We start from the raw sequence: 27,758 nt of genomic DNA, 5'->3' as shown, positions 1-27,758 counted from the left end.
GCTGAGGGCAGGACGCCTGCGTGGCGCCGTGACGCAGCCGTTGCCGCAGAAACGCCCCGCCCCTGTTCCCGCCGCCTCGGCTCCCCCCCCCCCCCCCCTTTCCCCCGCCCGCCCCGTCCCGGTGCGGTGCGGTCCAGCGGAGCGGCCGGGAGGCGCCTGTCACCTTCAGCGGGGCCGGCCCGGGCGGGAGGCGCCGCCATGGTGCTCATCAAGGAATAGTGAGTGCGGGGAGCTTCCTCCCCACCCCTCGGTCCCCTTCACCCCTCCGGCTGTGCCCCGGTCACCCCCCCCCGGCGGCGCTCGCCCGGGCCTGGCGCCGTAACCGGCCGGGGGCGGGGGGGCGGCCCGGGCCGGCCTTGCCCTGCACTGCGGCCGGCGTCGGGCCGCGGTGAGGGAGCGGGAGGAGGGGGGGTGAAGCGCTGTGTGAGGGCCGCGGCGCCGGTGGGGGCGGGAGTGAAGGTCACGGTGGCGGCGGCGGCGGCGGCGGGGTGGGGGCGCCCCGGGAGCCGGCGGCTGCCAGCGGCACCCTCCGCTTGGGCAACCGGCGGGCACCGGCCTCCCGCTGCCCCCTCCGCGCACCGCCGCTGCGGCTCTCCGCTGCCTAGCCGGGCGGCTTGGGGAACCCTACGGCGATGCCCCCCCCCCCCCCTCCGCGGCCTCCGCGGCCACTTGTCCTCGCCGCCGGCTCCGCACTGGTGGGGGGGCGGGGAGGGATGTTCCCGGTGGCCCGGGGAGGGACTGATGGCGCCAAGGGCCCTGCCGGAGCGGGGAGCTGGGCTCGCACCCCGGCCGGGAGCCGCCGGGGCAAGGCACAGGGGTTTCTGTGCGGGGCAGTGGCTTTTCGGCCCCTTCTCGTTGTAATAGGGCTAATGGCGAGCCTGGTTTTGCCCCCCCCTCCTCTCCTTCAGCTGGGTCATTTCTAACTAGAGACTCCCAACAAGACTGAATGTGCCAGATATAAGATAGCTCCAAAATATTTTTTTGATGTGGAAACCTCACCTTGGAGTTCCTCGCCATCCCTGAGGCAGCTGCGGTTGTTGTGCCCCGTGATGGGAAAGAAGGGGTGGAAAACAGGCTGGACGATCTGTCGCGAGTGTGTGGAACTATTAGTCACGTCGCTTTTTGAGGTCTTGCGTTCACCTGCTTTGTGCTTGCTGCCGTGGTCTGCTCGTTTGCACTTTGGCTAGGTGTTTTCGAGCTCTTCATACTACTGCACGTATTTGCTGAATTCTTAAGGTAGACTTGAGTCCATTCTTAAGTGCATTCTATTCTTTTACACTTCATTTGACTGATGGAAGAGGCTTTTTTTTTTTCCCCCTTATAGAAGATTGCTGTGATCCCAATGATAAAGTGGGTTTTCAGGTCTTCTCTTAGACACGTTTACCTGGGTGATGGTGGCCTCTTTATAGCAATTACTTTGCCGGATCATGGACGATGGTGTGGATTTAAATATTAAAACTGTGTTGAGGGTTGTACTGATCCTTGTAGTTGTCTTTAAACTTGATTAACTTTTTTTTTTTTCCCACCAATCCTTAAACTCTTGCTATTTTTATCCAACAATAGGGGTGCAGAGTGTAAGAGCAGCAGAGCTGGTCTTTGTCACATAGAGACACCGTTACCTTCTGTGGTGTTAAACTGGGTAGCAGACAGAAACCTGGACTAAGTGCTTAGTTTCAGGTGCATGAAGAGATAATTAACTGCTTCCTCTATAACATCTGTTTCATTGATTTTTTTCCTATGAATTTAGTTGGTTAGTGTACTTTTCCTCTTATAGCACCAGCCTGGTTTATTTCTATTGGCATTCATGTATCTTTTTCATGCTTCTGCTTACAATCTCATCCCCTGTACTGCAGTAGAGCTCACTTGCCAGTGAGCTATGTTACCCACAGGGCATCTCGTAGGTAGGAACATAGGTACTTGGAATTTTCAGATTTCTGAGAGTATGAAAAGTTCATTTTGATGAGCATCACTTCCAAAAGTCATTTCACTTGATATTGTCATTTACCTCACCAAATCAACATATCTACCAGTCTTTCACACAGCCTGTTTCAGAAACAAATGTGAAGTGTAAATGTTAAGACTAAAGGTTAAAAGACCAGAATTACGAAATTTGTTTCTTTTTAGAGGCTTCCATTTCTATTTTCAGAAGGGTCACTAAGCTTTTTAATTCTTGTCATTAGCTATATTGTCCTGTTTCTTTTCTTCCCTTCTTTGTGTCTTTGTTAAGACATAGGTGGCTCTAAGGACAGTCAAGGTTGCTACTGTACTTTAGAAATGAGCATTTTCTTTTGACTTCTTGGGATTCCCAACTAGCTCTAACAGTTGCACTCTGTGAGTTGTGTCACTCTACTAGTTCTGGTATAAATGTTCCTTGATGTTGTATGTGGAAGTTGCCAATTTTACATGCTATTTGAGATGGTTTTTGACTAAATCTCATGTTCCAGGAAGCAGTTGTTTAAGGCATATAGAAACTATTTGTTTTGGATACTTTGCTGTTATTGTTTGATTAATTCTGGTTGCCCCAACAATGCATACAGGTACCTTACTGCCTACCTAGTGTAGGTGATAAAATATAAGTGAGCTGTAACTGCATGTCATCTGAGCAGATTATTCTTTCATCTTTGTGACCTCTTGTCACATCCTCCCTACTAAATCAAATGGGTATTCCTATATGCTCCATAGGTATTTTAGGAGATGTTATAGTAATAGAACAATATTACAAAAACTTGATGTCACATCTTTTATTGTCAGACAGTCAATCTTTTCTGTACAGGTTCTTGTACTGATGGTTATGCAGCGATAGCTTTAATGTTTTCATATGATGTCCTATCAGTCTTTCAGACTTAGCTTTCATTTCTACCTATCCATCCTACAGATAAGCTGCATGGGTTTTGTTCATTTGTTTGATTGGGGTTTTTTTGGTTTCAGGGTTTGTAAATGCTGGTTCAGGTCTTGCTTGCTCTCCTTATTTTGATTTAAACTGCATCGGAAGACCTTGAGGAGAATCAGAGTGTAGAGACTCACTTCCCTTTCCTGTGAAGTGACGATGATGACACTGACCTTCTCTGCAGCTGTACTTCCCTTTGCTGTCATTTGAGGCAAATTTTGATCTAGGAGGGATCTTAAATGTGTTCATCATTTCAGGCCTTTGATATGGCAGGCAACCGCATCATATAATTTCTCATAAGTTGATCAAGTTCTGTCCCAAAGTTAGGAGTCTTTGTTTCTGTTGCTGTTCCTGCAAAGCTTTTCCTCTGGATCCTCCCGAGTAGTCTTCCCTCTTCCTTTACCACTTGACTACCTGTAAGTGTTAGTCATCCCCCTCATTCTTGGTTTGCTAGGCTAAACGAATTGTAAACTATTTAGCCTTGTGTTTCTGTTTCTCCATTCATAAACAGTGAACTCTTAAGATAATATTCAGATCTAGTGTCCTCCAGTTTTCTAAATGGAATTTCATTAGCTTACATCAATCTTTTTACACCAGGTTTTCTAAAGAAAAATATTTGAACTCTTCCAAAGACGTTGTTTCTTCCCTGTTTCTTAGTCTTTTCCTTTACTTACCATCCTGTCCCTCTTTTCATTCTTACTGCAGTTTTGTCCAGTTAATTAACCTAATGTCATGCTTGATGGCATGGTCTACCTGTGGAAATCCTTTTTTTTTTTTTTCCTCTCCCTTATGTAAGAAATAACATATTGAGCTGGACCAAAGGTCCTCTTCCATCTTGCCTTCTAGCAGATATCTTTAGGAAGCAATATATAGTGAGCAGAATGATTGTTGTTCAGTATATCCTACCAGTAAGTGGCATATGGACTTCCATGAATTGATCAAATCCCATTTTAAAATTGCTTATACTTCTTGTGTTTGGCAAGGAATCCCATAACTTCAGTATGTATGATGTAAAGAAGTACACTCAATTGGTCTTAAATTTGTTGCCTAGTGATTTCTATTATTTCCTGAGTTGTTCTCTCTAAGACATAGTCATTGTTCCTTCTCCATTCACTTTTTCACACCATTCATGACTCTCTAATTCTCTACCATATCTTAACCCTTTAAGTGTTCTTTCTTCCAAGCTGAAAAACCTAGTCTAACTACTTTCTTCTCCCTCAGAAGCTTTTTCCCATCTCCAATCATCTTTTCTGCCTTCCTTCACTTGTTCTGTATCCTCTTTGAGATGAGGTGACCAGAATTATATGCATTATATTCAAGATGTTGAAGCATGAGAGATTATAGTGGCATAACTGCCTTTTCTTGCGTGTATGTATGATGTTCCAGTTTCTGGTGTTGTGTCTACTTTTGAACTGCCACTGAGCTGTTTCCAGATGCTTTGCCATAAGGACACCAAGATATTTGTTGTCGATAGCTAATGTGGGGCTCATTAACCCCATGTGTTTGGGGAAAACGAGTGCCTATAGCACATTATTCTTCTTATTGACAGTGAACTTCATCTGCAGTTCTCAGTAGCTCTTTCTGCACTACTTTGCAGCCAGCATAAAGCATTGCTGTCATAAGTAATCTTGCATAATCTCAAAACTTTTGCCCCTCTTACTTCTTGTGGTGTTTTGCTGGTAACGTTCCTCTAGCGTAGAAAAAAATTTGATTTTTGCCAGTATTGCTTTTCAAAAATCAGTTTATGAATAAACATGACTTTTTCCTGATCCCATTATACCTTCATTTCTTTGACACTAATTCCCAAAGATATGGGAATTCTTCCACCATAGCCGTATCCATTTCATATCTGTATCTTACTTTGGTTCCTTGTTTCAACATCATCCTTACTGAAAGCAGAGGTCAACTACAAATCTAGCTTTGGAGATAGATATAATATTTTTAAAGGCCCTAACATGCACGCATTTTTATCAGCTTTAAATTTAGTTTTATTCTTGTCTTTTTCAAAAAATCTCAGTGTGACTTCTGGCAGTTTTTGCTTTGTAGTCCAGTCAGTTGATTCTAAGAGGCATTCAGGAAACCGCAACGGGAAAAAAAGTGACTCATGAATAGAAATGGCAACACCTTGCTTTGCAGTCAGCTCTGAGACAGCCTTCCATATAGTTCTCTATTTAGTGGTCTTTCCTGCTGGATAGAACATACAAGCAAGTCGTGTAATGGCTTGTGACTATCACAGATCTCTGCAAAATTGTTGAAGCACATAGCAACGCTCTACAACAACTTGATGAGAAATAAGATGTGACTATTGAAAGGCTGTAGCGAGAAGGAACGTGCAACTGTTCTGATGCTGTGTCGATGTGTAGGCTGGTAAGGCATTACCAGTAAGGGTCTGTGAGAATTATATGGTTCTAGTGTAGGACTGCAATTATGCTCTACCATGTATTGATTCTCTTTGAGGCTATTATATAACTAGTCCTGGGACTAAAGATAAGCGCTCGGGATGCTCGCACTAGGTGGATGCTGGAATACTGGGGGGAGAGGAGAGCTGTGTGGCTGTTGTTGGGAGGAATGTGTCACGTAAGTTTTGCAGCTGCAGGGATGTTTGTTAACTTTCTGTTTCTGTATTCCCTTTCAGCCGCGTTATCCTGCCTGTGTCTGTGGAGGAGGTAAGTCTTTTTCTTCTTGCTTCCTTTCTTTAGGACTGTAAATAAACTTGATCAAAGCAGTTTGTATGAACAAAAACTGGAAAATGCAGGAGGATATAGCTGTCTTCAGGACCTCTGTGAGCTGTTACTCATTCACCATCATTCTGACCGATTAATTGAGTTTCTTTAAGCCTGAGGGTACTGATTATCTCTCCTATAAAGTACTTTCAGATGTGTTGATTACAAATCTTAACTTGTCAGACTGTTCTGAAGTGCAGTTTCCTTTTGATTAATACTATTGTTCTTTTTTTGTATTTATTTAACGTGAAGAGGAAGCTTCAGTACAAATTTAAATTACCCTTTAAACTGTGTTTTGCTGGAACTCTTTTGTTTTGAACTCTTAGACAAACTATTTCTTCTGATTTGTGAGGCTGGTATGGCAAAAGAAAGATTGTGTGTATCTTTCCAAGGACTCTTTAAGACCTGTCTTCTCTAGCTCTTACAGAAAGAAAGCTTTATTTTTAGTTTAGGTAAAGCTCTAATTGAGAGAAGAAATGTAGTTTTTAATGGACATGGTGATTTTGATCACCAAACTGGCTGTGAAATAGCTGTGCAGAATCTGAGGCTGATTCCCTGCTGTTTTCTCTGAGAGTTGCAGCTTGCCTTTCCTTCCTCCCTTCTGCTTTGAACACCACTCTTGCAGAGAATCTGAACATATAAATGTTTTCAATTTTTTAATGTTCATACTACCAAGGTAGGTGAGAAATTGAAATGACTGAGTCACCAAGTCTATAGCACTTCTGCAGTAGATTCCTTATTCCGGATGTATTTTTTTTTCTTGTGATCCTTGGCTGTAAGCCTTAAGTTTGTGAGCTCTGATCGAGAGCTTGTTCTGACTCTTAGGGAGAGCTGTGATAACAGCACTCTTGTTCATTTTTCTTTCCCCTGAATATAGCAGCTACCGTGACAGAGACAGTGGTGAGCTGGATCATGGTGGCACTGTTCTAAGCATATCCCTTTTATAAGTCTCTACTCTTTTGACAGAACACAGTTTAGAACTTGATGTAGTGTATTCCTGCAGCCAGGAGGCTGGCTAGTGAAAGAAAAGCAATGGCTAAGCCGAGTTCCTTGTTCCTATGGATCAGTCTGCTGTGACAGGCATCACATACTGACGGAAAGCCCAGACCTCTGATCAGAGTGGTTATAGGTTTGTGTTGTATGTTGGTGCAAGAATGAGGCTGTTCATGCCAAAAGTCTGTCTGTTGCTTACTCCTTACCTGTAGCTTATGTGCTTTCTGCATGAATCTGTTTCAAGCAGTTTCAGCAGAAGTCCAACTGAAGTATTAGAGTAGCTATGTCTGGATCTTTTATTGTGCCTGAGTGCTACTTGTGTGGAGAACTCCTTGTCAAAGAAAGGACTAACATGATAAGCTTTATCAAGTAAGCAAAGGATGCAAACTTGCAAGTTAGAGAAAGGTATGGGTAGATGGTAAGGTACTCCAGAGCTTAATAAACAGAACACTTTAGCCTGAATAACAGGAGCCCTGCCTCATAATGGCATGCCTGCTAGGTATCAAGCTGTGTGAAGAGAAAGTCAAAGCATCCGTATACAGATTGTTTCTTTGAGGGGGTTAGACTGGATGGAACTCAGCACAGGGTTTTTCTGAGTTCTCTGATACTAGGATTAACCTTCATCCAATTAAAGCGAGTCCCTCGCTATGCTCTTTTCCCTCCCTGGCTGGCTGTTCAGTGCCAGGCATGTTTGAGCCTTGTGTGTAGGCTGCCTGTGTGGAAAATTGAGGTTTCAGGCAGTATGTAAATCTGTTGGTCTCTAGCAGCCTCCTTGTCTGAGGATGCCTTGGGGTCATCTGTTTCAGAAGATGTATTCCTCTCCTGGATCAGAGGAGTTCCAGAGAGTTGAGTAACCTCCTGAAAAGTCTATAAAGTGAAGCGAAATAAACATCATTAGAAGAGAAGGGATAAAAATACTAGAGAGAACACCTTAATGTGCTTGGATTGTGGATAGACTGCCAACTCGACCAAACTTAATTCTCCCCAAACTTGGATATTGCCACCGTGTCCCCTGAGTGATACCCCTTTTTCAAGGTCTGGTGGTTCTCATGTGATAGGCCAAATTTCAGGAACCAGTTCCCTAAGCAGAAGGAGTTCTAAAGTTTTCTTAGCTTTGCATATGTACTTATGTGATATGTAGTTTTAAAGGTATGCTTAAGAAGAAGGGTCATTTCCCGTATTGACTCAAAGGATGACTTTGGGTTTGTGTATTGCTTCATCCCCCTTCCTGTGTGGAAAGATGCTGACACATCTGTGCATCACTTGGTCACTACACTGCTGTATTGCAAAGCAGCTGTTAAAACTTCATTGCTTTCAAGGATTTCCTTGTGCACAAAACTCTGAAATAGGGCTCTGGAGACATGTTGTGGCTCTTGACTGTGTAGCTGCTCATTAAGCATCTCTGGCTAGCAAGAGAATTTCTGATTTCACTTTAATGCGGGCTATTTCTGCTCAAAAGATCTAAGAGTTAATGCCTTCTGCATGCATATTGTTGCCAGACACGTCTGATGCCAATGTGTAAGATGGGGAATGAAATTAATTATGACCTTGAGTCATTGTAATAGGGCTAAGGGAGTCTTCTGTGTCATTCTGTGGTATGCCAAGGATTCTGTGTTCAGTCCCCTCACCCCTAGCAAATGGAGTTTAACCAATAGTAAAGAACTCAAGTGAAAACTAGTTCTCAGGAAGGCATTGGGAAGATGTGGCTTAATGAATAAAGGGATCAATGCTGAATAATTAGCCAAGTGACTGCTAAGGTGGGAACAAAACGGTGGAAGAGAAGCCCTGGTGATGACTAAAACTTGAAGGCTGGGATGTAGGAGTTAGACTGTAGCAGACCGTCTTCTACTAGGAAACTCTGCCAAGATGTGGTCCTGCTTAAGTGCAGGCTGCGAGCTGCACTCCGGTGTTGTTTTATACACTGTCACGCTGCAGGGAGCAAAAAGAAAAAAAACCTTGTTGTATCTTAGGTGCTAACCTTTATGCTTGTACTCTGACCAACATCACATTGCACGGTGCCAACTTTGAGAGCGTGGACTTGAGCGGCTGTGTGGGTGTCTTGCCAGCTGCCACTTTGAAATGCTGGTATGGATTAGAGCTGTGTGTACACATTCTGTGCTGCCTCTTTGTTCCTCTCACATGGGAAGGAGCTTGCCAAACACAAAGGACTCATTAATTGTGTTCAAAGCTGCTTTCAGGAAAATAACTGTTCTTGAAGATGGCTACACTGAGATCAGACCTTCTGAAAGAAATTTGGTGTAATGAAGATCTGTTGTCAGCTGCATAAGAGGTGTTGTGACACAGATCAAGAGGGATGACTTCTTGCAGAAGAGAGGGAGGGTTTTTTGGAGCTCTCAGGTCTGCAAGGATAGGTCTGTCTGACACTTTGGGCTTCATGGAGCCAGAATCTGTTGTTCTGTTAACTTTTGCAGGCAGATGCTGTGGGATTTGTTCATTGGGACAGTTTTATTTGGGCCTTTTCCTCTTTTATCAATGCGATTAAAGGATCAGAAATAACAGGGAAGATTAAATGGTGAAGATGCCAAACCAAAGGGCTTATCCTCTTAGTGTCTGAACTTTGACCCACGTATTTAAAACGGAGAAGAAATGAATGAGAGACTGTTAGTAAGAGGAATTAGTTTGTGGAGACCTGTCCTGAGACTTGCTGCAAAGTGGTCAAAGCCATTCAGTCCTCCCCTCTAATGCTCCAGTTGCCAAACTCACGATAAGTTCTCTTCTCTATGAGTGTACCTGTGCCTCTTTACTAAATCAACTTGCTCCTGAGGTTTCACAACTCTCATGTTTTGCTCTTCTGGAGGGAGGTGAGTATTCTGTTTTGTTTGGGTCATCTGCAGGGAGTCATGAGGAAAGCAGTGTAGTGTATGAAATGTCAGAAGGCAGAGAGTTGTATTGCAGCCCAAAATCCAGACTGAAACCCAATCTGCTGGTGACGGTGCAGGAACTGTCCAGCCAAGTGAGGGGTGTTTGTGTAACCTGGGCCAGCACCTTCTGGAGAGATATAGCAGAGCTCTTGCTCTTAGCTCAAAAGCGGTCTGTAGAATGCTTTTCTTAGAGATTACTTTTACTGGATGGCTGTTTGTTTTGTTATATTTTCAGGGATAGTCTAACAGGTACTCAGACTTACAACACATCAGCACATGAAGTATTTGAGACTGTCTAGAACACTTGTCTAAATCCTTTGGTATGCTTTTTGCCCTGCCCCAGGTTAACTGAGCCCAGGACATCTAGCCTTACTCTTTGGTTTACCATCTACTACTCTTCCAGTAAGAACAGATGTTTTCTTGGTCTTTGTTCGCACCAGATGGTACAAAACACCGTAGAGCTTGAGTACTGAAATTTAACCACTGTAGAAATCTTCCTTCGTTGCTGAGGATGTACTAGCCCAGCGAAGTATTTCTGGGTTGTCAGCTCAGAGCAGTATTCCACTTCTCCAGCCCAGGTTTCAGTGTAGGGAGTGGTAAGTGCTACTCCTGATTCTGATGCACAGCCCTATGCTGGGGAAAAGGAAGAAGACCTAATCAGTGTTCCATTGCTTTGTAGTTACGTTTTGGAGTTTTTTGGTTTGTTTGGGGTTTTTTTTTTTGTTTTGTTTGTTTAATCATTGCACTTCTGATGCCTAAGACTTTGTTGGATTACCCTTTCAGACTGCCTCTCTCTACTGCCTTTGGCAACAGTAGCTGTTTGGCTTGCTTGCAGTTCTGAAAACTTAACTCTGTTAAGTTTGAACACTTCCTTTTGAACTTAGTGCTTTAGCTTCTTCATCCTCAAACCTTGACTGCTCATCTAACTTCACCTCAGAGACCTGCCTGAATTTTCTTCATTTGATCATGTTTCTTTTGAGCTCTGCATCCCCTTTTTTAGCTACCAGAGGCAAGAGTGTATTAGTCTTTACATCTTCTGCAGACAAGAATGTTCTCTTTTGCTCATATTCTTGATTTTTCCTCTGCTCTTCCCTGTGAAACATTTGGGCATGCTTCTTATCAAAGAGGTTGTATAGTATCAAGTAGTTTGAGGGATTCTTGGGAAATAACACTGCCAAGTGAGTGTCTGTAAGAGACTAAAAAAATGATCTTAAGAATTTTACTGTATGTTGAAATTCTGTGCTCTCCCTGTTAATGGTTTAGTGCTCGTGGCTAAGAGGAAGTGTGATACAGAAAAAAACCCAACCCAAAACAAAGATAATAGGAAAAATAGTAGGGGGAGCAGTGACAGCATGGATCAACCAGTCATACTGGATGTTAGTGGGTTCAGTTATTTCATTAGATAAAGTTTTCGGAATGGATTTAGTTACATGGAAGTAAAACATCATTTGAGGTTGGATTAAGACAGTTGAGAAGGAAGGAAAAGGATTGGTTGTAGAGAGCCTGACAGAACGGAGTTTGAAGTAGGTTCAGAAGGGAAATGGTGTTCACTGAAGAGAATGACCTGATCTGATCATAGTGTCAGTTTTGGCAAGAGAGATTTAAGCATGTTAGTATGTTAGTAGGCCTTGTCGTAAAGGCCCAGAAGGGGGATGCTCATCTTTGACTCTAATGGGCTCCTAAGCTGTGCGCATCTAACAAGTGTGTTTCTCAGACCACTTAAATTAGGTGGTGCAAGTACCTGTTATCTTCTGTCTCCCTTCTGCAGTTCTTCCCTCCCTTCCCTCCTACCCCCCATTTTGTCAAAAAACTTCATGTGAAGTTCTTTGGGACTCTTCTGGATAAAGTACTGTATGCCTATTAATTTAGGACTGGCAGTGTGTTGTTATCCATTTGACCTGAACAATTGCAACACCTGTGTGCCAAAAACTGAAAACCAGTGGATTTTGCTACAGTATACCTGAAGTCACCTGCATGTTTTTTTAAATGTTGACCTGATGCTCCTTTAATCTGTTTTACTTTCTCCTGAATTTGTGTTGGTTTGGAGCTTGAGATTTAAGGGTTAAAGGTAACCATCCTATTGGCAGCAATTTCCTCATAACTACCACTCAAGCTTTATATCAAAATGAAATTAAATGAGCTGCTTATCTGGACACACAAGTGGATGTCCTTTTCTCTGCCTTCTCCCCAGATAATACATTTATCCTTGACTTCTTCTGGTAAAGTTATTACTTCTGCTAAATTATAGCTATCACAATAATGTGTCTTTAACTTCTTTAGTATCAAGTGGGACAGCTGTATTCTGTGGCAGAAGCCAGTAAAAATGAAACTGGTGGAGGTGAAGGAGTGGAGGTCCTGGTGAACGAACCCTACGAGAGAGATGGAGAGCGTGGGCAGTACACACACAAGATCTACCATTTACAGAGGTATGTGAAACATTTTATTTCTAGAGTTGGGCAAGGTTCTTCGGGCAAGAGGAACTGGTAGAAGGTGCAGTAGGGTTGCAGGAACTGTGTAAATCAGATTATGTAAAGATAGGGAGGGAAGATAGGAGCGTAATGGCAGCTGGGACGTGGTACTGCTGGAAGCAAGCATCACTGGTACACCTATCCACCCCCAAGAAAATCTGGCTCTCAGCTTTTCAAAGCAAATATGATCCTGTTACCCAGTATTTTCATACTTGAATTTGGCTAAAGAGCAAAATGCCTCCTAGATTTCAACCTGTTTTCAGCCTCCTTTTTTTTCCCTCCCTTCTTTTTTTCTTTCCTTTCATTATCTAAAGAAGGTTTAGATTAACCTGTCCAATTCAGCAGTCTCTGGAAATCATCGTACTGTGGGTGGGGAGAACCCCACCAGTTCCACCGATGCGCACATGTGCGAGTCTCTAGCGTCTGCGTTTCAGGTGATGTTCTGCCTGTCTCAGTGTCTGGGCCATAGCTCTTGTTACACGTAGTTCTGATCAATGCCTTTCTACCTATTTCCAAATTCTGCAGCAAAGTGCCAACATTTGTGAGAATGCTGGCCCCTGAAGGAGCTCTCAATATACATGAAAAAGCATGGAATGCCTATCCCTACTGCAGAACTGGTGAGTGCGTGGGGAAGGACTGTGGATTGCTGGCTTTTTGGTTTCCTGGGGAGGGGTTAGGAGGGGATAAGGAAGGAGACAACCAGTAGGGAAGCTGTTTCAGCTCTTAAATCTTAGATTTTTTTTTTTCTCTGAGCCCTTTCTGTGGTCAGGAGAAGCAAAATATAGTGCTGTGGAGTTACAAGAAATGCCCTTGTCTGATGTGCTGCTCATGAATGACAGTGGGGAAAAAAGATGAAGAAATGGACATTAGTCCTACTAAAGGAACAGATGTGCAACACCAGTGAAATGAATATATGAGGGATGATTTTATGTACTCAAGTGCAGCAGAGCATGGTGGGAAAAACAGTGCAAGATGCAGGAAGGGAACAGGGAAGATTTTGGTTGGGGTGAGCTCTGGAAGCTGTGGGAAGTGGTGGAATAACGTCAAACTCATTTTCTACAGGAGTGTTTATTATTTTATTTACTCATTGAAGTTATCAGCCACAATATTTAACCACTACTGGTTTTGTGGTCTTTGTTGCTGTAGGAGCTGCAAATTTGACTTTGCCTCCAAACTTACGTAATATTTTTGGCTGTGTTTTATGCTGTTTGTATCCTTGAAGGATACATTTTATGGTATTTGGTAGTTGTACAGTTGCTATGGGAACTGTAAACTTAAAAATTCCAGCTGTTCTCAAAACTCAATGCAGAAAAATTTATTTTTCAACTATTTCCTTAAGAGAATTTAAAATGAAGTGTTTTAAAAGAAGGAAAAAGCTTTGCAGTGGGGGAGGATAATGTTAATTCAGTATGTGAAATCGCATGCAGCAGTGTAGTGGAATGGATGTTTCAAATACAAAATTCAGATAGTGTCATCATCAACTGCAGAATAAGTTTCTAATACGTCACATAATACAAGATGCTGAAACAAAGTTATTTACAACTTACGTTTCTCATTTTTATGCAGTTTTCTTGCTGCGTATTACTTAAATTAGCAAGTAAATGTCTAGTTTATTTCCATGTTAAGTACACTGAACTGGTTTAAACACAAAGAGTTCTTTCATTAATTCTTTAAATTGTGGAAACAAATCTAAGCTGACTCCAGTAGATTTTGTTAGACATAATGCCTTGCTATATCCTCCTCCTCCTCTTTTTCTTCTCCACCAATTTCTGAGACAAAGGTATGGAGTTAGCTTGTTTTGTCGCTCTTAGCTGCTTATCCTTCAATTACACTCTGCTAGAACTCTACTTAAGTGGCAAAAATGTGATACTAAAATCAAGTACAAGACTTTCCAACAGAGTCGAAGAAATTTCAGACTTTGGTATGCTAGAAATGATAACGTAACAAAAAAAAAATCCTCAACTGTAATAAACATCAATATAATATGAGATAGAAAGTGCTTTGTTGTGGGGGTTGGAGCAGAAGGCAGTTTTTATGCGGAGGCTGACAAATCTGTTTAGAGAATCTGCCAGCCTGACGTGACTCAAGAAAAGCTCAGAAAAGTTGCTGAAACCTTCACTTGCTAGTATTGGGCAGGAGGGAAGAACCCATGTATGTGGTGTAGGCTGCCTCGTGCGTTACCGTTTTACTTTGGGACGCGGTGGGGTATTTTGGTCGTGCGTGAGAAGACTTGGATGGCCTCACATGAATCTTTGCGCAACATAGAATGCCGTGCTGGCTTACGGCTTTCAGCCCTCTCACTAGAGTTTGAAATTCAAGAGCCAGGGACAGCGTAAGAACTAAACCTGGTTTGACTGTGTAGGAGTTAGTGGTACTTCTGCCTGTGCCCTCCTGTACCAAGGTGATACTACCGTGCTGCTCCGGAGCAATGCTTACTTGCACAGCAGGTATTACATAGAGCCTTTTAAATTTGAATAAAGCTGTACTTTTAGTTAATTGTGCCTCCTGGTATTTTCTTTAATTACACGAGATCATCCTTCTTACATTTCCCTGTATCTCCTCTGAAAAGCTCAATTATTACTTTAATATGCATATTATATACCATTATCAAAGTAGTACTCCAGACTGAGGGAATTTAAATGCCTAGCTTATAACTTCCTGCAATTCTGCACACTCGTTTGTGCTGTAATATGTTGGTTTTATGTACTTCAAATGGAAGCCTTGCTTTGCGCCTTTGAGAGTATGAACTGTAAATGAGATTGTCGTTGTATGTATTTACCACTTCTACAGTAAAAATGAAGTGAGGATTGCCTAATAGTTATAACTGTGGGCTGGTGCCAAGGAGAACAGTGTTCTTGGTTCTCTTCTGCAGTCTGACTTAAATATGAATGCTGCTTGAATGTTTTTAGAACAGCAGTTTGATGTGTGTTCCACTCTTCTGAGTGTCAGCATGGCCTGTGGCCAAATGTCAAGAAATTGAGAAGTTATAACTGCAGCTGAAATGTGTAGGAGTTGCTGCTGTAACACCTCAAGTGCAGGCCCTAATTTGTAGCAAGCTGAGCATCTGAGTTTTAATGGACATTTCTAAAGAGATTAATTTGTTTACTTTACAAATGAGGAATCTTCCCCACAGAGAAGAAATTAGGAAGGTGAAGAAACCTGTTTTAAGGCAGCTGCATAGTTATGGCGCATAGTCATGGGGAGGTGGGAAGACTCTGGTTTATAATTACTGCTGGTTTATTCAGTATTTTGTTTGGACTAGCAGGGAAAAAAAAAATCTTCTTGCAAAAATAATGAAATGTTCTTTGAGATGAAGTTCACCCTTTTAAAAATTAGCCTCAGCTCTGCTTGCTTGTTCTCTCCCTCTGCTCCAACATGTCGGTCTAAATAATTAGCCTTCTGTAAATTGCTGTTTTTCAGATTGTTAGGGGTTTAGCACAGTCCAAGGCCCAGCAGTAGGCAATTAAGGTAGCTGGATGTGCCTGATAGGTGATACGGGACAGTACTGTCTATAGAACGTTGGGAAACTCGCAAATTGTAATAGTACCTTTAAAATAAAATTGCTTCTTAGTAAAGCCCTCATGTTAAACTTCAGAACAAACCAGCAAAGTTCAACTCTAGCTTCAGACATCCTTATTCTTGAGTAGAATTGCTAACGTACTCTGGCTCAGGTGGAGCAGATGCTGACTGTTACAGGATCTTTAATCGCTTTTCTGTGTTGAATAATTGAGCCTTACTATCCAGGGAGTTTAGTTACCACGAGCAGTAGAGATGCAGAGGGTCTGGTTACTGCGTGCAGGAGCGATGAGGTCTGCACTGGCCTGAAATCCAGCATGTGTTTGCTTCAGAACTATGGAGAGGTTTCTTATCTGCAAGCTGAGAAAGGATTGGTAAAATGCCGTCAGCTGAACATACTTATTCCATCTTCTCATCCAGCTGGCTGGAGTCCAGAGAGCAGAAGTGACAGTACATAATTAATTGCTGCTACTCTGGGTTTCTCCAAGTCTGAGAATTTCCAGAGGAGAAGGGGGTGAAGTTAGCTGGTTTTTATCGACTTCTAGGGTGTTTTCCTCAGTAGTATCAGCAGCCCCCTGGAAAGCTGAAGCTGTCCCTGTTTTGCTGATAGTGGGAGGGGGGCGATGGTTGTGGTACATTCTTTTTTCACTAAAGTACTATATCTCTTTCTTTTCATGTGTTGATTTCTTGGACCAGTTATTACAGTAAGTATTGTTTTTACTGATGATCTATGGAAGCATGTGTAATGTCTGAAATGAAGTGTTCTGGGTAGAAGAAGCTCTTTAGCTTGAACTAAAGGCACTTCAGCTTTTGTCATTTTAAGATCATGTAGATTAAACCCCCTTGCCAACTGTGGCATGTCCAAACAGTGTAACTAGGGACAGGGATCTTTCTTTACTGCAGCAATGCTCAGTTTTACGAATGGGAATGTACCATTGCTTAGAGAAACTGATTAAAAGAAAGTTAGCTCGTACCATTATGTCCCTTTGAATCATCTGTCTTCTGAATTTGATATTTCCTTTTTACATGCTGAGTGTTTCACTGGCTTGTGCTTTTGTTTCTACTCCCTTGAGGGAGGATAGGGTTACCTTTGGAAGTCCTTTTCTACTCACAGTAATAATGAGAAATGGAAAGTTTTTTGCTTAGTTGGCAGAACTGTGCTGCTCGTCCCTTCCCTTTCCCGTGTCAAAAGCTCTCAACACAATCAGTTAAATATTATTGTTCACTTGGAAGAGTTGCATCCAAATATGGACTCAGTGCTAGATCAATAATCTCTTTGAAAAAGCCAATTTCTGCCTAATTAACTTACGTTACCCCTTCTAAACTCTAAATAGAGTCTCAGATATTGTCCTTTAAAGAAAAAGTTATTTGTAAACTCAAAATGTCTCACTGAAACAATGGAACTTTTGTTTTTTCAGTGAACAACTTATAGTTTATTTGATCTTACGTATTTAGTGATCAAACAATTTTGCTAAAAGCAGTGATGTGTCTACAGATAATTCTGAAGTTCCCTAAGTCAAACCCCAATCAAGTTATAACTCTTTGAGTTGAGTTTCCTAATGCTTATCTAGCTAATAAGAAGACAAGTTAGATATCCAAAGAATAACAAGAAGCTTTATTTTGATGACAGAATGAGTATATGAAGGATGACTTCCTGATCAAAATTGAAACCTGGCATAAATCAGATCTTGGAACACAAGAGAATGTAAGTACTTGTGTCATATATTTTATTCATCTCTTTAATGTCACAATGCTGCTTTCCGTGCTAGATTAGAGAATTGCTGTGTGGAACTGTCTATTTGCCATGTTCCTGGATTTGAAATGCTCATCGCACTAACAAGGCAGAGACTTCCTCCTGTTGGCCTCTCATATATGCTGAATAAAATTGTCCCCCAAACATCTGTTCTGTGTGAGCACCTTTGCTTCTTTCGAAGATCTCACATTGTGTGTTTACCACGGTGTCCTCTCTGTGTGTGGAAGGGGAACACTGGTGTCTGTATCTCCATCTGTATTTTTATGATTTTAGAATGGGAGTGTTCTGTGGCTGAATCAGTTACATCAGTCTTGTACTTTCACTGCAGGTTCATAAACTGGAGCCAGATGTATGGAAGAACGTAGAAGCTATTTATATAGACATTGCTGATCGGAGTCAAGTACTTCCCAAGGTATGGTAGGTGGGTAAGAGCTCCCTAGTGTGGGAGGCCTTGTGCTAAAAGAGGGATAATGTACAAACTGTGTTCCAAGGGATGGCCACAGGTAACAGGACAGTTGAGAGGAGGAAAAACATTCCTTAGAAGTGTTTAAGCAAGCTAGAGGAAGAGTTCTTTTAAAAGCTCTGTCAATACTGTCTGTAAAATGTGTTGCTTAGCCTTACAGTGCATGTAACAGGGTATATATGTAGTTTTACAACATTGCAGCTGATTATAATGGTTAAATAGCAAGAAATGGCACTGCCCTTTCTATACAGGATCTTTTTTTAAACTACCCATGGCTTCACAAGTGTATTTTGAAATCATGTAGCTGATACTTTGTTCTAACAACCACTACAGTTACTGTAAGGAACTCTCAGGGATGTTCCTGTACTGTACTGGGAAAAAAAAACAACTATACAAAACTGGAATATTGTTTGAGTTTTCCCACCTAGTATTTCTGATACCATTCAAATATGACTAATTTACCTGTTCTCAAACTTGGCCTTGGGTATTAAACCAGAACTAGTACTCATTTTAGCTTTTCTTTCCAATAAAGATGAACTGGTAGAACATGAGTAGTACCTGATTCTGATAGGTTAGGCAGGTACTAAGCTGTTTCTGCACATACAAACTACTCTGAATTAAATGCTCTCAGAGAGCAAGGCGAAGTCACCTGTAGCAGAAGACTCGTGAAGAAGATTTATCCAATTTATCACTCTTAGCACTAAACTGCTGATGATTTGAGTTTGTTTTCATTTTAATTGAATTGGGGGTAGGAATAGAGTACACTCCTCAGTCTTAATCTGAGATGCACAAGGGGAATGTTGCAAATTATTTCCTGTACAATAGGGGGCAAAACTGATGCCTCTTTCTTTTTGGTGGTACTGTGAGTTTGACTGTACTTGTTTTCTAGTGTGCAGTGTGTGAGCATCATCCTGATACAGTGCTGTGAAAAATACTCGATACCGCAGCTCCAGAGAACACAGCTATTTTCTGCAGCAACAGTGTTTAGCTCCCAAAGAACGAGTGGTTACAGGAAACCTGACCTGAGGGTTTGCAGATCTTCTTCATAGTCTTACCCCAAAGGAGTGCTTGCAAAGGTCATACAGTTTGTTACCACTTCTTCACATAGGTCTAGAACACAGCACAGGGCGGGGAAATAGTTTTCTTGAAGAGTGCCTGACCTAATGTTGAAGTCTGAAAACAGTAGCTCTTGAGAAGGCAGTTAGAGGTTAGTCTTTGCCCACCAGAAAAATAAATCCTTTGTGACAGTGAGCAGCTGGATAACAGTAGGATAATTTGTGTTTAATCTTGTGTATTTGTCCAATAGGATTACAAGGCAGAAGAAGATCCAGCAAAATTTAAATCTGTCAAGACTGGACGTGGACCTCTGGGTCCCAACTGGAAGGTATGTAATGCATGAGTTCAGGAACTGTATCAGCTTGCATGACTGAAGTATAGATACTGGGACTTGGAGCCAAAGATATATATGTAAAACATTGGATTCACACATTGGGTCCTGTAGAAGGAAATGCAGAACTCAGCTGGGGATCTGTTCTGAAGGTAAAGGAAATGGAAGAGTTTGGTACAAATAGATAGAATGAGTTCCAGGAAATCGCCAGAGCTGTCTGGTGTTCAGCTCAAGGGTTCACCCAAGAGAATTCAAGGATGAAATAGCTGAATTTTCAGCAGCAGTGTTTAACCTTTCACTTAAATCCTTGGAATATGAAGACTGTGGAAGTGCAAATATGATACCAGTCTTTAAAAGAGACCCTGAATGGGATCTGGGGAGCTACAGGTGTGCAAGTCTGATCTCTAGCAGGAAAACTTAGTAGATGCTGAGGTTGATATGAAAAGTGGCTATGACTCCTGTAAAAGGAAGTAGGAAAGTCTGCCTTACAAACCTTGTGGAGTTTTCTTTAAGGCTTGATAATTATGTGGATGACTTGGATGATATAATCTATTTCCAAAGTATTTTAGATAGGAACTTTGTCAAAAGACTTTTAAGGAAAGTAAGTAGCCATGTGTCTTGTTCCACTCAGACGAGGGAGACAAGTGACTCTAGATTTGTAAATCCTCAACAGAGTGAACAGCGGTGAGACAAGTCTCAAAGTCCAGGCACGGACATTTATTAACTTCCCACAATGTACTAACTGGATACACAGTAACTGGCTAAGTACGTAACGAGTTACTGCGAGCGATATAGTATGCCTCGGTTACCTAAAGATAATAAGGAAAAATGGGAAAAAATAAGAGAGAGAGAGAGAATAGAGAAATAGGGATCACTGGTCCAGGTTCCTGTGTTGGTCCTGTCTGAGTTCATCAGGGATTCATCCGTCTTCTTCACACCTTCTTTTTTCTTTCTTTCTTTCACTCCTTGCCCCACCGCAATTTATACACACTCTCCTTGGGTCCCTCCTCTGGGTCGACCCACGTACCTGCGTATCCCATGGATGGGAGGGGTGAGGTGCTTCACAGGATGATGTAATTAGCATGACCTTGTTAATCTTCATTAGCATATGCAGGGTGTCAACTTTAATATGCATTTCACGGATAACGAAGCAAAGGTCATTCACCAGAACAAGCTGCCCCAGAGCAGAACCATCCTGCTCTCCACAGGGCTCCCCCCTGCAGCCCCTCCTGTGCTGTCCAGGCAGCCTGATCAGCGCCAAAGGCCACACGATCACCCCGTGACCATCGATTCGTTACTCGTGAGTCTTGGAGACATTCCTCGGCTCGCAGGGCCTCTGCTCCCCCCATCCCTGATCTCTCGCAGGCCTGTTCCTCTCAGGGCCTGTTTCGGGGAGTTACAAGTTGTCTCTCACACCGTGGCATAACAGTGAAGATACTGAAAAGCATAAATTTAATGGAAGAAAAAATGGAGAGCAGAGGAGAGGAAGGAGTGCTCTATTCTCAAAATGGTGGGAAGGCCAGCTGTGGAGGAAACTAGAGTTTATTTTCATCATGCTCTTAAATACCCTGGGAAAGGGATGAGCAAAGATGTGACAAAACTTTTCCATGGAAGAAAGGCAAGGTGTAAGGATGCAAGATGATTGTGACGAATTGTGGAAAGACTTCATAGTTATGACTGAAGGAGCTGCTTTTCTGGAGACATTTGACCTGAATCCTGATGTGAATATCTTTGTGTCTTTGCAGAAGGAGCTGGGGAAGCAGACAGATTGTCCATACATGTGTGCTTACAAACTGGTAACAGTCAAGTTCAAGTGGTGGGGTCTGCAAAATAAAGTTGAGAACTTTATACAGAAGGTAAGTGAGCTCTCTGATGGAGAGAAATGTGGAAATGAGGTGTGTTTCATCTCCCATCTGCTTTAGCACCTCAGCTTCTAATAGTGTATTCTGCCTGGAGATACTAACTTGAAGCCCAGTCATGTCGCCTCAGGCAATACAGTCAAGGCCTCTGCCTGATACACTGCAGTTGGTTAAAGTTGAATTCAATTTGCTGCTAATCCAAGGGCAGGGCTGGCTGGTTGTTCTGCGAATTGGCTGTTGAACCACTCTAATGTATGAAGGTAAACTGGCTGTTTTGTTGTTTAATAGATCAGCCTGAGAATTGCGGTCATTTGGTAGTTGATTTGTGAATGATGAGATCATGCATGTATACTAGAGTTATTTTGGTCAGGGGCGAGACATATTTTTGTGGGGAGATAGTTAGAGCTTCAGTTATCTGATCCTAATCAGCTGAGGATGTTTCTGGCAAGACATAGAGCTCTAGTCATGTTTTCCTCTCCTAGTCTGCTGCTTGAACAACCCATGTTAAAAAATAAGCAGATGGTGGGAAACTTCATTAACTTAAAACATGAATAATTGCTATCCTGAAAAGAGCTTTTTCTGTGGCAGAGTTCATAACCTGTGAACTGCAGCAGGATGCTAGACTTGGGAGTCAGTACGTGCAATTTTCCAAGCAATGCTGTGTTCATAAAATGCCTGTGACTTCAGATCATGGAGACTTCTCAGTGGTTAATATTGATAAACTACAGTGCTGCTTCTGCAAAAGCAATTCTCTGGTGATATAATCTAAAGAGAACTCTAAGGGGGAATGACCATGCTGCTGCAGGATTTAAAATTCCTGTAACAAAAGCCCTGAACAAAGCAGTGTCTTGAATCCCTTTCTCTTTATGAGTGTCTCTTCAGCTACATGTTTGCATCAAAGTAGTCAAGCTGCTTTTGATGAGAGCAGGTTATCAGATGTGAAACCATAATTGGTAAAACTGAAGTGTCCTTTCCTAATGAGAACTTTCCAAGAGGCATTGTATACCCCTGTCTAATGATTTTGTCTACCTTATCTCCTATAAAATAGAAGTAAATTGCTCCTAACTTGAAGTAGCTGGTGCACATTAGTTACCCCCACTGAAAGGTTTTCAGCTGTGGAAAACAAGTTTAGGCGTTTTTTAGGTCACTGCAAAAGAAAAAAGCAAGATACGTGCATGTCAACCCTTTACACTTGCTAACCTCCAGTTTTTAGCAAGTCAAGGATTATCTTAAAAATACTTTTATCGTGTTTTTCCTTTATTCTGCACCTTCAGGCCAACTGTCATGCTCTAAGTAAACCCACTGGAGCACTTCAGGCAGAACAATACTGTCAAATGAAAGGAAATTACTAAAGCATTCACTAATTCTTTCAATGCACTGTGCAGACTGCTGTCTAGGCTTGAAACAAAATGCATTTCTCAGGGGATTCAAGGTTCTAGATATTCTGTTAAAAGAATAAAAACTAGCTTGCTCCAGTTTCCAGTTGTGGTAGCTGTATAGAAAGGTGGGCGAGGGAGCTGGTTGTTCAGTGTACACATCTCTGAAAATTGTTATGATCCGGTTAGATCTGTATTAATTGCCCTATGAGTAAGCTCACTTGTATGTTTTATTCCTCCTCCTTTTGCAGCAAGAAAAGCGTCTCTTCACAAATTTCCATCGGCAGCTCTTTTGCTGGCTTGATAAGTGGGTTGATCTGACTATGGAGGACATTCGTAGGATGGAGGAGGAGACCAAGAGACAGCTGGATGAGGTCAGTGGAAAAGCAAGGCAGTTGTGGGTTGTGTGAGAAACTGTTTCTATCCAGTACCGTAGAGAGAGGAAAGACTGCTGCACTGTCATAGCATAGTGTGTGTTGTCTTCCTGCTATTTAGGTCATGCTGCTTTGAGTGATTGGCTATGACTGCTGTGCTGGCATCCCCTTCTAATCATTATGGACTTCTCCTTCTGTGTGTTGTTGAGCCAATAAATGTATTGAGCTGCAGGTAATGAGGGTATGAGTGGCAATGATTCATTTACTGCTTTAATATCTGCTATTAGCTTTTACCCAAAGGTCATTTTTGTCTTCGTTGTTTTCAAAAAAACAGTTCAATAAAAGTATTTCTAGCTGTGAGTATTATAAGCAGGTAGTGGGGGTATGTAACAGGGTTCTTACTATGAGAAACACAAATTTGGTAATAATGGTACATTGTTCTGTGATTTGTGTCCTGCACTGCACCCTTCTCTTCCTTCATGCCTCAGGATATTTCATTATAGTTTCATGTCCACTCTGCCCTTTGGCTAATGGTTCCAGATCCTTAGCAGACCTTGCAGCTTAACCAGAAATGGTGCCTGCATGTGCATATTCACAAACACTGATTTGGGATGCTCAGATATAATCAGAGTCTTGCATAGAGGAGGTAGCTTAGTGTGTTCCATACCAATACATTTGCAGATATTGTGTGAGAATCGGTACTTGAATAATGTTTCCTCTTTCAGATGAGAGAAAAAGATCCAGTGAAAGGAATGACGGCTGCAGATGACTAACATGACTTCTTCCTTGTGCACTGTAGGTATCGAGAGAGTTTGACAAAACTCTGTATTGCTCTATTTAGGAGAAAAAATACGTTTGGGTAAGAAATGATCCTGTTCGTAGCTTCTGGCAGGCAAATCTGTGGTATTGTTTTTATAGTGAACCTGTTTCACTGACAGGTTGATGAGCGAGTTTACTGTCTTGTTTCAGAATTATTTGAAAGAAATGTCTGAGTGAAAAGTGTAAGAAAAATATGTTGGAACATTTTGTAGACTTTACTGCTGTTCTTCTGTAATGCCTATGACACTGTCCATGACTTGCAGAGAAACTTTTGTCAGTTCTGGAAGAGCAAGTTGGACCTGCAAATACTCAGAATACATTGGAAATTGAAAATTCCTTGCAAATATGCTTGGGATGTATTTCTCGCATTGTTTGCTAACAGTATTTACTAATAAGCCAAGGCCTGAAGCAACACTTGCACGTTGCAGGAGAAGCAGCAATGACAACTTTAAAGCTTTTGACTTGTTTTTCATCTATTTCACTATGAGTATGCTAACTTGGCGGGGGAGGGACTATCATACTGGAGAGCGTATGTGAATTTGCCTTTGTTGGCCAAATCCCTAGGCTGTATTCTAGACAGCATGCTGGATGATAGATGACGTGTAAGCAGCGCTGACAATGTTGAACCTTATTCTGTTAAACTGTGTAATCAGTTTGGGGTTTGGTGGTGGGGAATTTTTCTTAGACATTTACAAAAATGTAGTAAGTATTAGGGAAGTGAGAAGGAAGACATTGTCCATTTATTAATTAGAGAAGTCCAAGTTACTAGCCACAACTTTTCTAGGGCAGTAAGACGCTGTCCTAGTTATCCTTGGCCAGAATGGTGTGGGGCAGAACCACAGCCCTACCAAGGGCTGACTGTTTACCTCTGCTTGTCCTCTGTTACCTGCTGGTTGTTTGGTGGTAAGTGGGGAACACAAGGTGAAGGAGTGACAGAAGGGATGTCTTCTGATAGATACAGACTAATTTTTTAATGTAACTTAAACCTTTTTAGTTTCCTCTTCGTTCACATGTACTCTAGTTTGTAGAGAAGTGAGTTGGTGGTCTTGTAGCCTCTGGATGTGTTAGATTGTTTAAATTGCAATTTCTCTTTGCCATTTTTTGGCTATATTGGAAGTTCTGCTCTGGATTAGTGCTGTAATGTAGTGATGCAGCGGTGTATTGCCACTGTCTGCACTGGTGACAGTGTGTCTCCCATTTCCTTCCCGAAGGTTCAGTCTGACACTTCTTTTGGCACACTGCTCTGCCAAAGTGGTTCTAAAATGTCTTCCTGTTGTCTCTTTATTTTAGTTTGCAAGACAGTCGTCAGGAAGGCCCGGGGAATCCACACTCTTGACTGACGGACCATCTCTGGATTAAGCCTTTCTATATCCAATCGGCAGGCGATTTTAAATCTCCCATAGCTAATTCTAGATGCCCCTTAATATTGTGAGCAAATAGACCGTCTGGTACTAAGCACTCCAATGTTAGCACGTATACGAAGGAGGTAGCTCCTTGGAGACGTGTGACTTAGAGATCGCTGTATTTACAACTCCTCCCTCCTTTTTTTTTTTTTTTCATTGTGTTCAGACCAATTTCCATGTGGCCCTGTTTGATTTCCAAGTGACATTTTTAGCTAAAATAGTCTTGTGATGTGGTGACTTAGGTTTTTTTTTTTCTTGTTTTTTTTTCCAAGTGGGATAAACTGCCACCTTTGTTCCTGCCCAGCCCTTCACCATTCTTTGAATGTCTATTTGGAGAGGGAAACTGTCAGTATTTTAGAGTGCAAAACTATTCCACAAAATGCTGTGCTCTGACCTTTGCTCCCAGGGTAAGAAATTTAGTGGCATGTAATCCAAATACATAAACTGGAGTAGCCAGATAGAGTTCTTGGTCTGTGATGAACCATATACGTGGCTTCTGCACAGCATTACTTTGTTCTGTCTCAGCACGCATCAGTTAAAGACTGCACAGAAGCTGCATTCGGCGTCCCTGCACTAGGGCCTTCAGCACATAACTGTTGAGTTTCAATTTAGTTGTACGTGGTCCCTTTGGCCCGTGTAGCTATATTGTCCTTCAGCTGTGTGTGTCAGCCTTACAAAATCATTATGAAAAGTTGCTTGACATAGGTCGTAACTTCCTGGTTCTTTATTTACTAAGACTTCCCATAACTTACAAAGCTAAAATGATTTTGACTACTAATAATGTGATTCTCCCTGGACAAATTGGGGTGTAGCAAAAGCTGGTGTACAAGTAAAGTCTTGGTATCTGATTTCATCCAGGTGCCTGGGTTGGTGGTTCTGCTCAGCAATAATATTCTTCCCTTTGCAAGACTGACTAAAATATCTCCTTTCAAGCTATAAAAAAGCAACTTACAAAAACCTGCAGTTGTTTTTTAGGATATCTGTCAGTTGTTATAAATCACAAAGGATACTGTTAAACAATGTAAAGAGCGCTGGGTATTTTATGAATTCAAATACTTACTGTAACTATCCTTATGTTGATATCAGCTTTAGACAATCAAATAAGCAGAACAGAATCAAAGAAATGCTGCTTTATTAAATACGTATGAGAAAAAACCCAATTTCTTTGCTTATGCCTAAGGCCCAATGTTTGATTTTTTATTTTTTTTTCCTAGTAGTAATCACTTTATTTTCCACTTCTGTATTTGGCAGCACTAACATGAAATACTGAATGCCAAACACAGTCGTGGGTGTATCACCACTTTTGAGGAGTCTTCTTGGCATTCTGTAATACATCCGACTCCTTCAGCCCTTCACATTCCTGCAAGCAGGAGATCCTGAAATGATCCTGTGCCATGCTGAGCAAGCGTGTGCTGGGATCTGAACTGTTTTCAGTGTGAGGGAAGATGAGGCATGCTCTGGAGGGAGAGGATGGCGCTTGGTTTCTGGGGAGGGGGCAGTTTATCCCTTTATTTTTAGTTTGTTATTTTGCCTTACTCATGTCTAAGTGCAATAAGCTCTGAATTGTACCAGTAACTCTGGCAGGCTCTTCTCAGTGACCTCAGACGGTTTTGCGGGGTGGGGGTGGGGTTTGAGGGATTTTTAGCAATCTCACCAGGCAGAAGTAAAACAAATTTATTGTAAAATAGGTGAAGAAACTAAATTTTAATCTGTGAGGCTATTTGGGACCAGGATGTTTTGTGGCATCTTCTGTAGCTGTTCAAGAAGTATTCTAGGAGTGTAGGCCCCAGTTATAGTTCTTTCAGTTTAAAGTATTTTTAACTGAGAATTTATGCACTGACTTCTGTTGATGTTTGTCGGTTATGTTTTGAGGGATTCTTACACTTGAGGACAACCTGAGAATACACGTAGCAGACTTGTTCTTTCAATTTGTGTTATCCAAGAGGCTTTCTATCCGATGACACTAATCGCTATGGAAGCAGATTGTAACATTCCACCATGCAATCCTCTTTTGATCCTCTGATTTCAGAGTAAGAGCTTTTACACAAAGCTTTCCTGATTAGTGGAAAAACTGGGGGGGGGGGGGAAATGCAGGAACTCCAGCCTGAGTACTTCCCCCCTCCTGCCCCTTGTTTGCTTTCCTTCCACTTTATAATCCAAAGTGAAAGCATCCCTCAGCCTTGGGATGGACGAATCCTGTAAAGACCTTTCAGTCTCGATGCTTGGTTCCTGCTAGTGAGCGTAGCGAAGATCACGCAGCATTGCCGTGCTGTTTTCTTTCATCAGCTTTGGCAAGAACCCCTCAACCCGCCAGCTCCCGGAGGGGTTATCGCTGGGCTGTGGGTCTGTCGTAGGGCGATGGTCGTGCCGTGACCCTCTCTCCGACCCACGCTGTGGGGGTTTGGGGGTGCAGAGGCAGGTACCTCACCGCAGCCTGGGTCAGGCCGGTTTGCTGGCGGGGCCGCTTGCCCCCCGTCCCCCCCGCGCTGCACCTCTCTGGGTTCCTCCCCGCTGGGCCTCCCCGACACGTTCAGATGGGTTCATCGTGCTCTTTCCTTTGGCAAAACACACACTTTGTAGGATGGGTTAGATTATCTCGTTGTTTCTTTAAATGTGAGTTTGTGCCTTTTTTGTCTCCTAAATCTTCCAATACAGGCATATTGGAAACGAAATCTAATAAAATACTAGACAGAGCTTCACGCCTCCGCCTCCTTTGTTTTGGGGGCTGCGAAGGGGTGGGGGCGGGTGGCAAAGGTGCTGCGCCTGCACGCGCCGCCGCGGTCCTCCCGCCCGCCTGGGGGCGCCCTCGCGCGCCGCCCTCCTCCCTCAGCCCTTCCCGCCCCCGACCCGCCGGC

General features: G+C 42.4%; 1 protein-coding gene across 2 annotated transcripts; it reads left to right on the top strand.

Annotated features, from left to right (window-relative positions):
* The first annotated feature begins 115 nt into the window (after window positions 1–115).
* PITPNA (phosphatidylinositol transfer protein alpha) lies at window positions 116–27,597 on the top strand. Of its 2 annotated transcripts, XM_074844798.1 has the most exons (11): window positions 116–218; window positions 5,523–5,553; window positions 11,766–11,911; window positions 12,479–12,578; window positions 17,100–17,174; window positions 17,551–17,634; window positions 18,992–19,069; window positions 20,818–20,928; window positions 22,559–22,681; window positions 23,407–23,476; window positions 24,791–27,597. In XM_074844798.1, the coding sequence occupies exons 1-10, from the start codon at window positions 199–201 to the stop codon at window positions 23,452–23,454; spliced, it is 816 nt and encodes a 271-aa protein (XP_074700899.1). In that variant the 5' UTR covers window positions 116–198; the 3' UTR covers window positions 23,455–23,476; window positions 24,791–27,597. The 2 variants fall into 2 exon arrangements, with proteins under 2 accessions (XP_074700899.1, XP_074700900.1); XM_074844799.1 differs by lacking the exons at window positions 20,818–20,928; window positions 22,559–22,681; window positions 23,407–23,476; window positions 24,791–27,597 and adding an exon at window positions 20,215–20,775.
* The last annotated feature ends 161 nt before the right edge of the window (window positions 27,598–27,758 follow it).

Source organism: Strix aluco, chromosome 19 (assembly GCF_031877795.1).
Source record: "Strix aluco isolate bStrAlu1 chromosome 19, bStrAlu1.hap1, whole genome shotgun sequence".
NCBI classification, from domain to species: Eukaryota; Metazoa; Chordata; class Aves; order Strigiformes; family Strigidae; genus Strix; species Strix aluco.
Note: the sequence above shows the minus strand (reverse complement) of the source record. Positions and strands in the feature narration are given on the sequence as shown.

Bases quoted from the DNA above. Each gene is read 5' to 3' on its own strand.
- PITPNA (XM_074844798.1), top strand. From the start codon at position 199: ATGGTGCTCATCAAGGAATA. The intron at 17,175-17,550 runs GTAAGTACTTGT...CTTTCACTGCAG, and splicing joins ATCTTGGAACACAAGAGAAT to GTTCATAAACTGGAGCCAGA. The intron at 19,070-20,817 runs GTATGTAATGCA...GTGTCTTTGCAG, and splicing joins CTCTGGGTCCCAACTGGAAG to AAGGAGCTGGGGAAGCAGAC.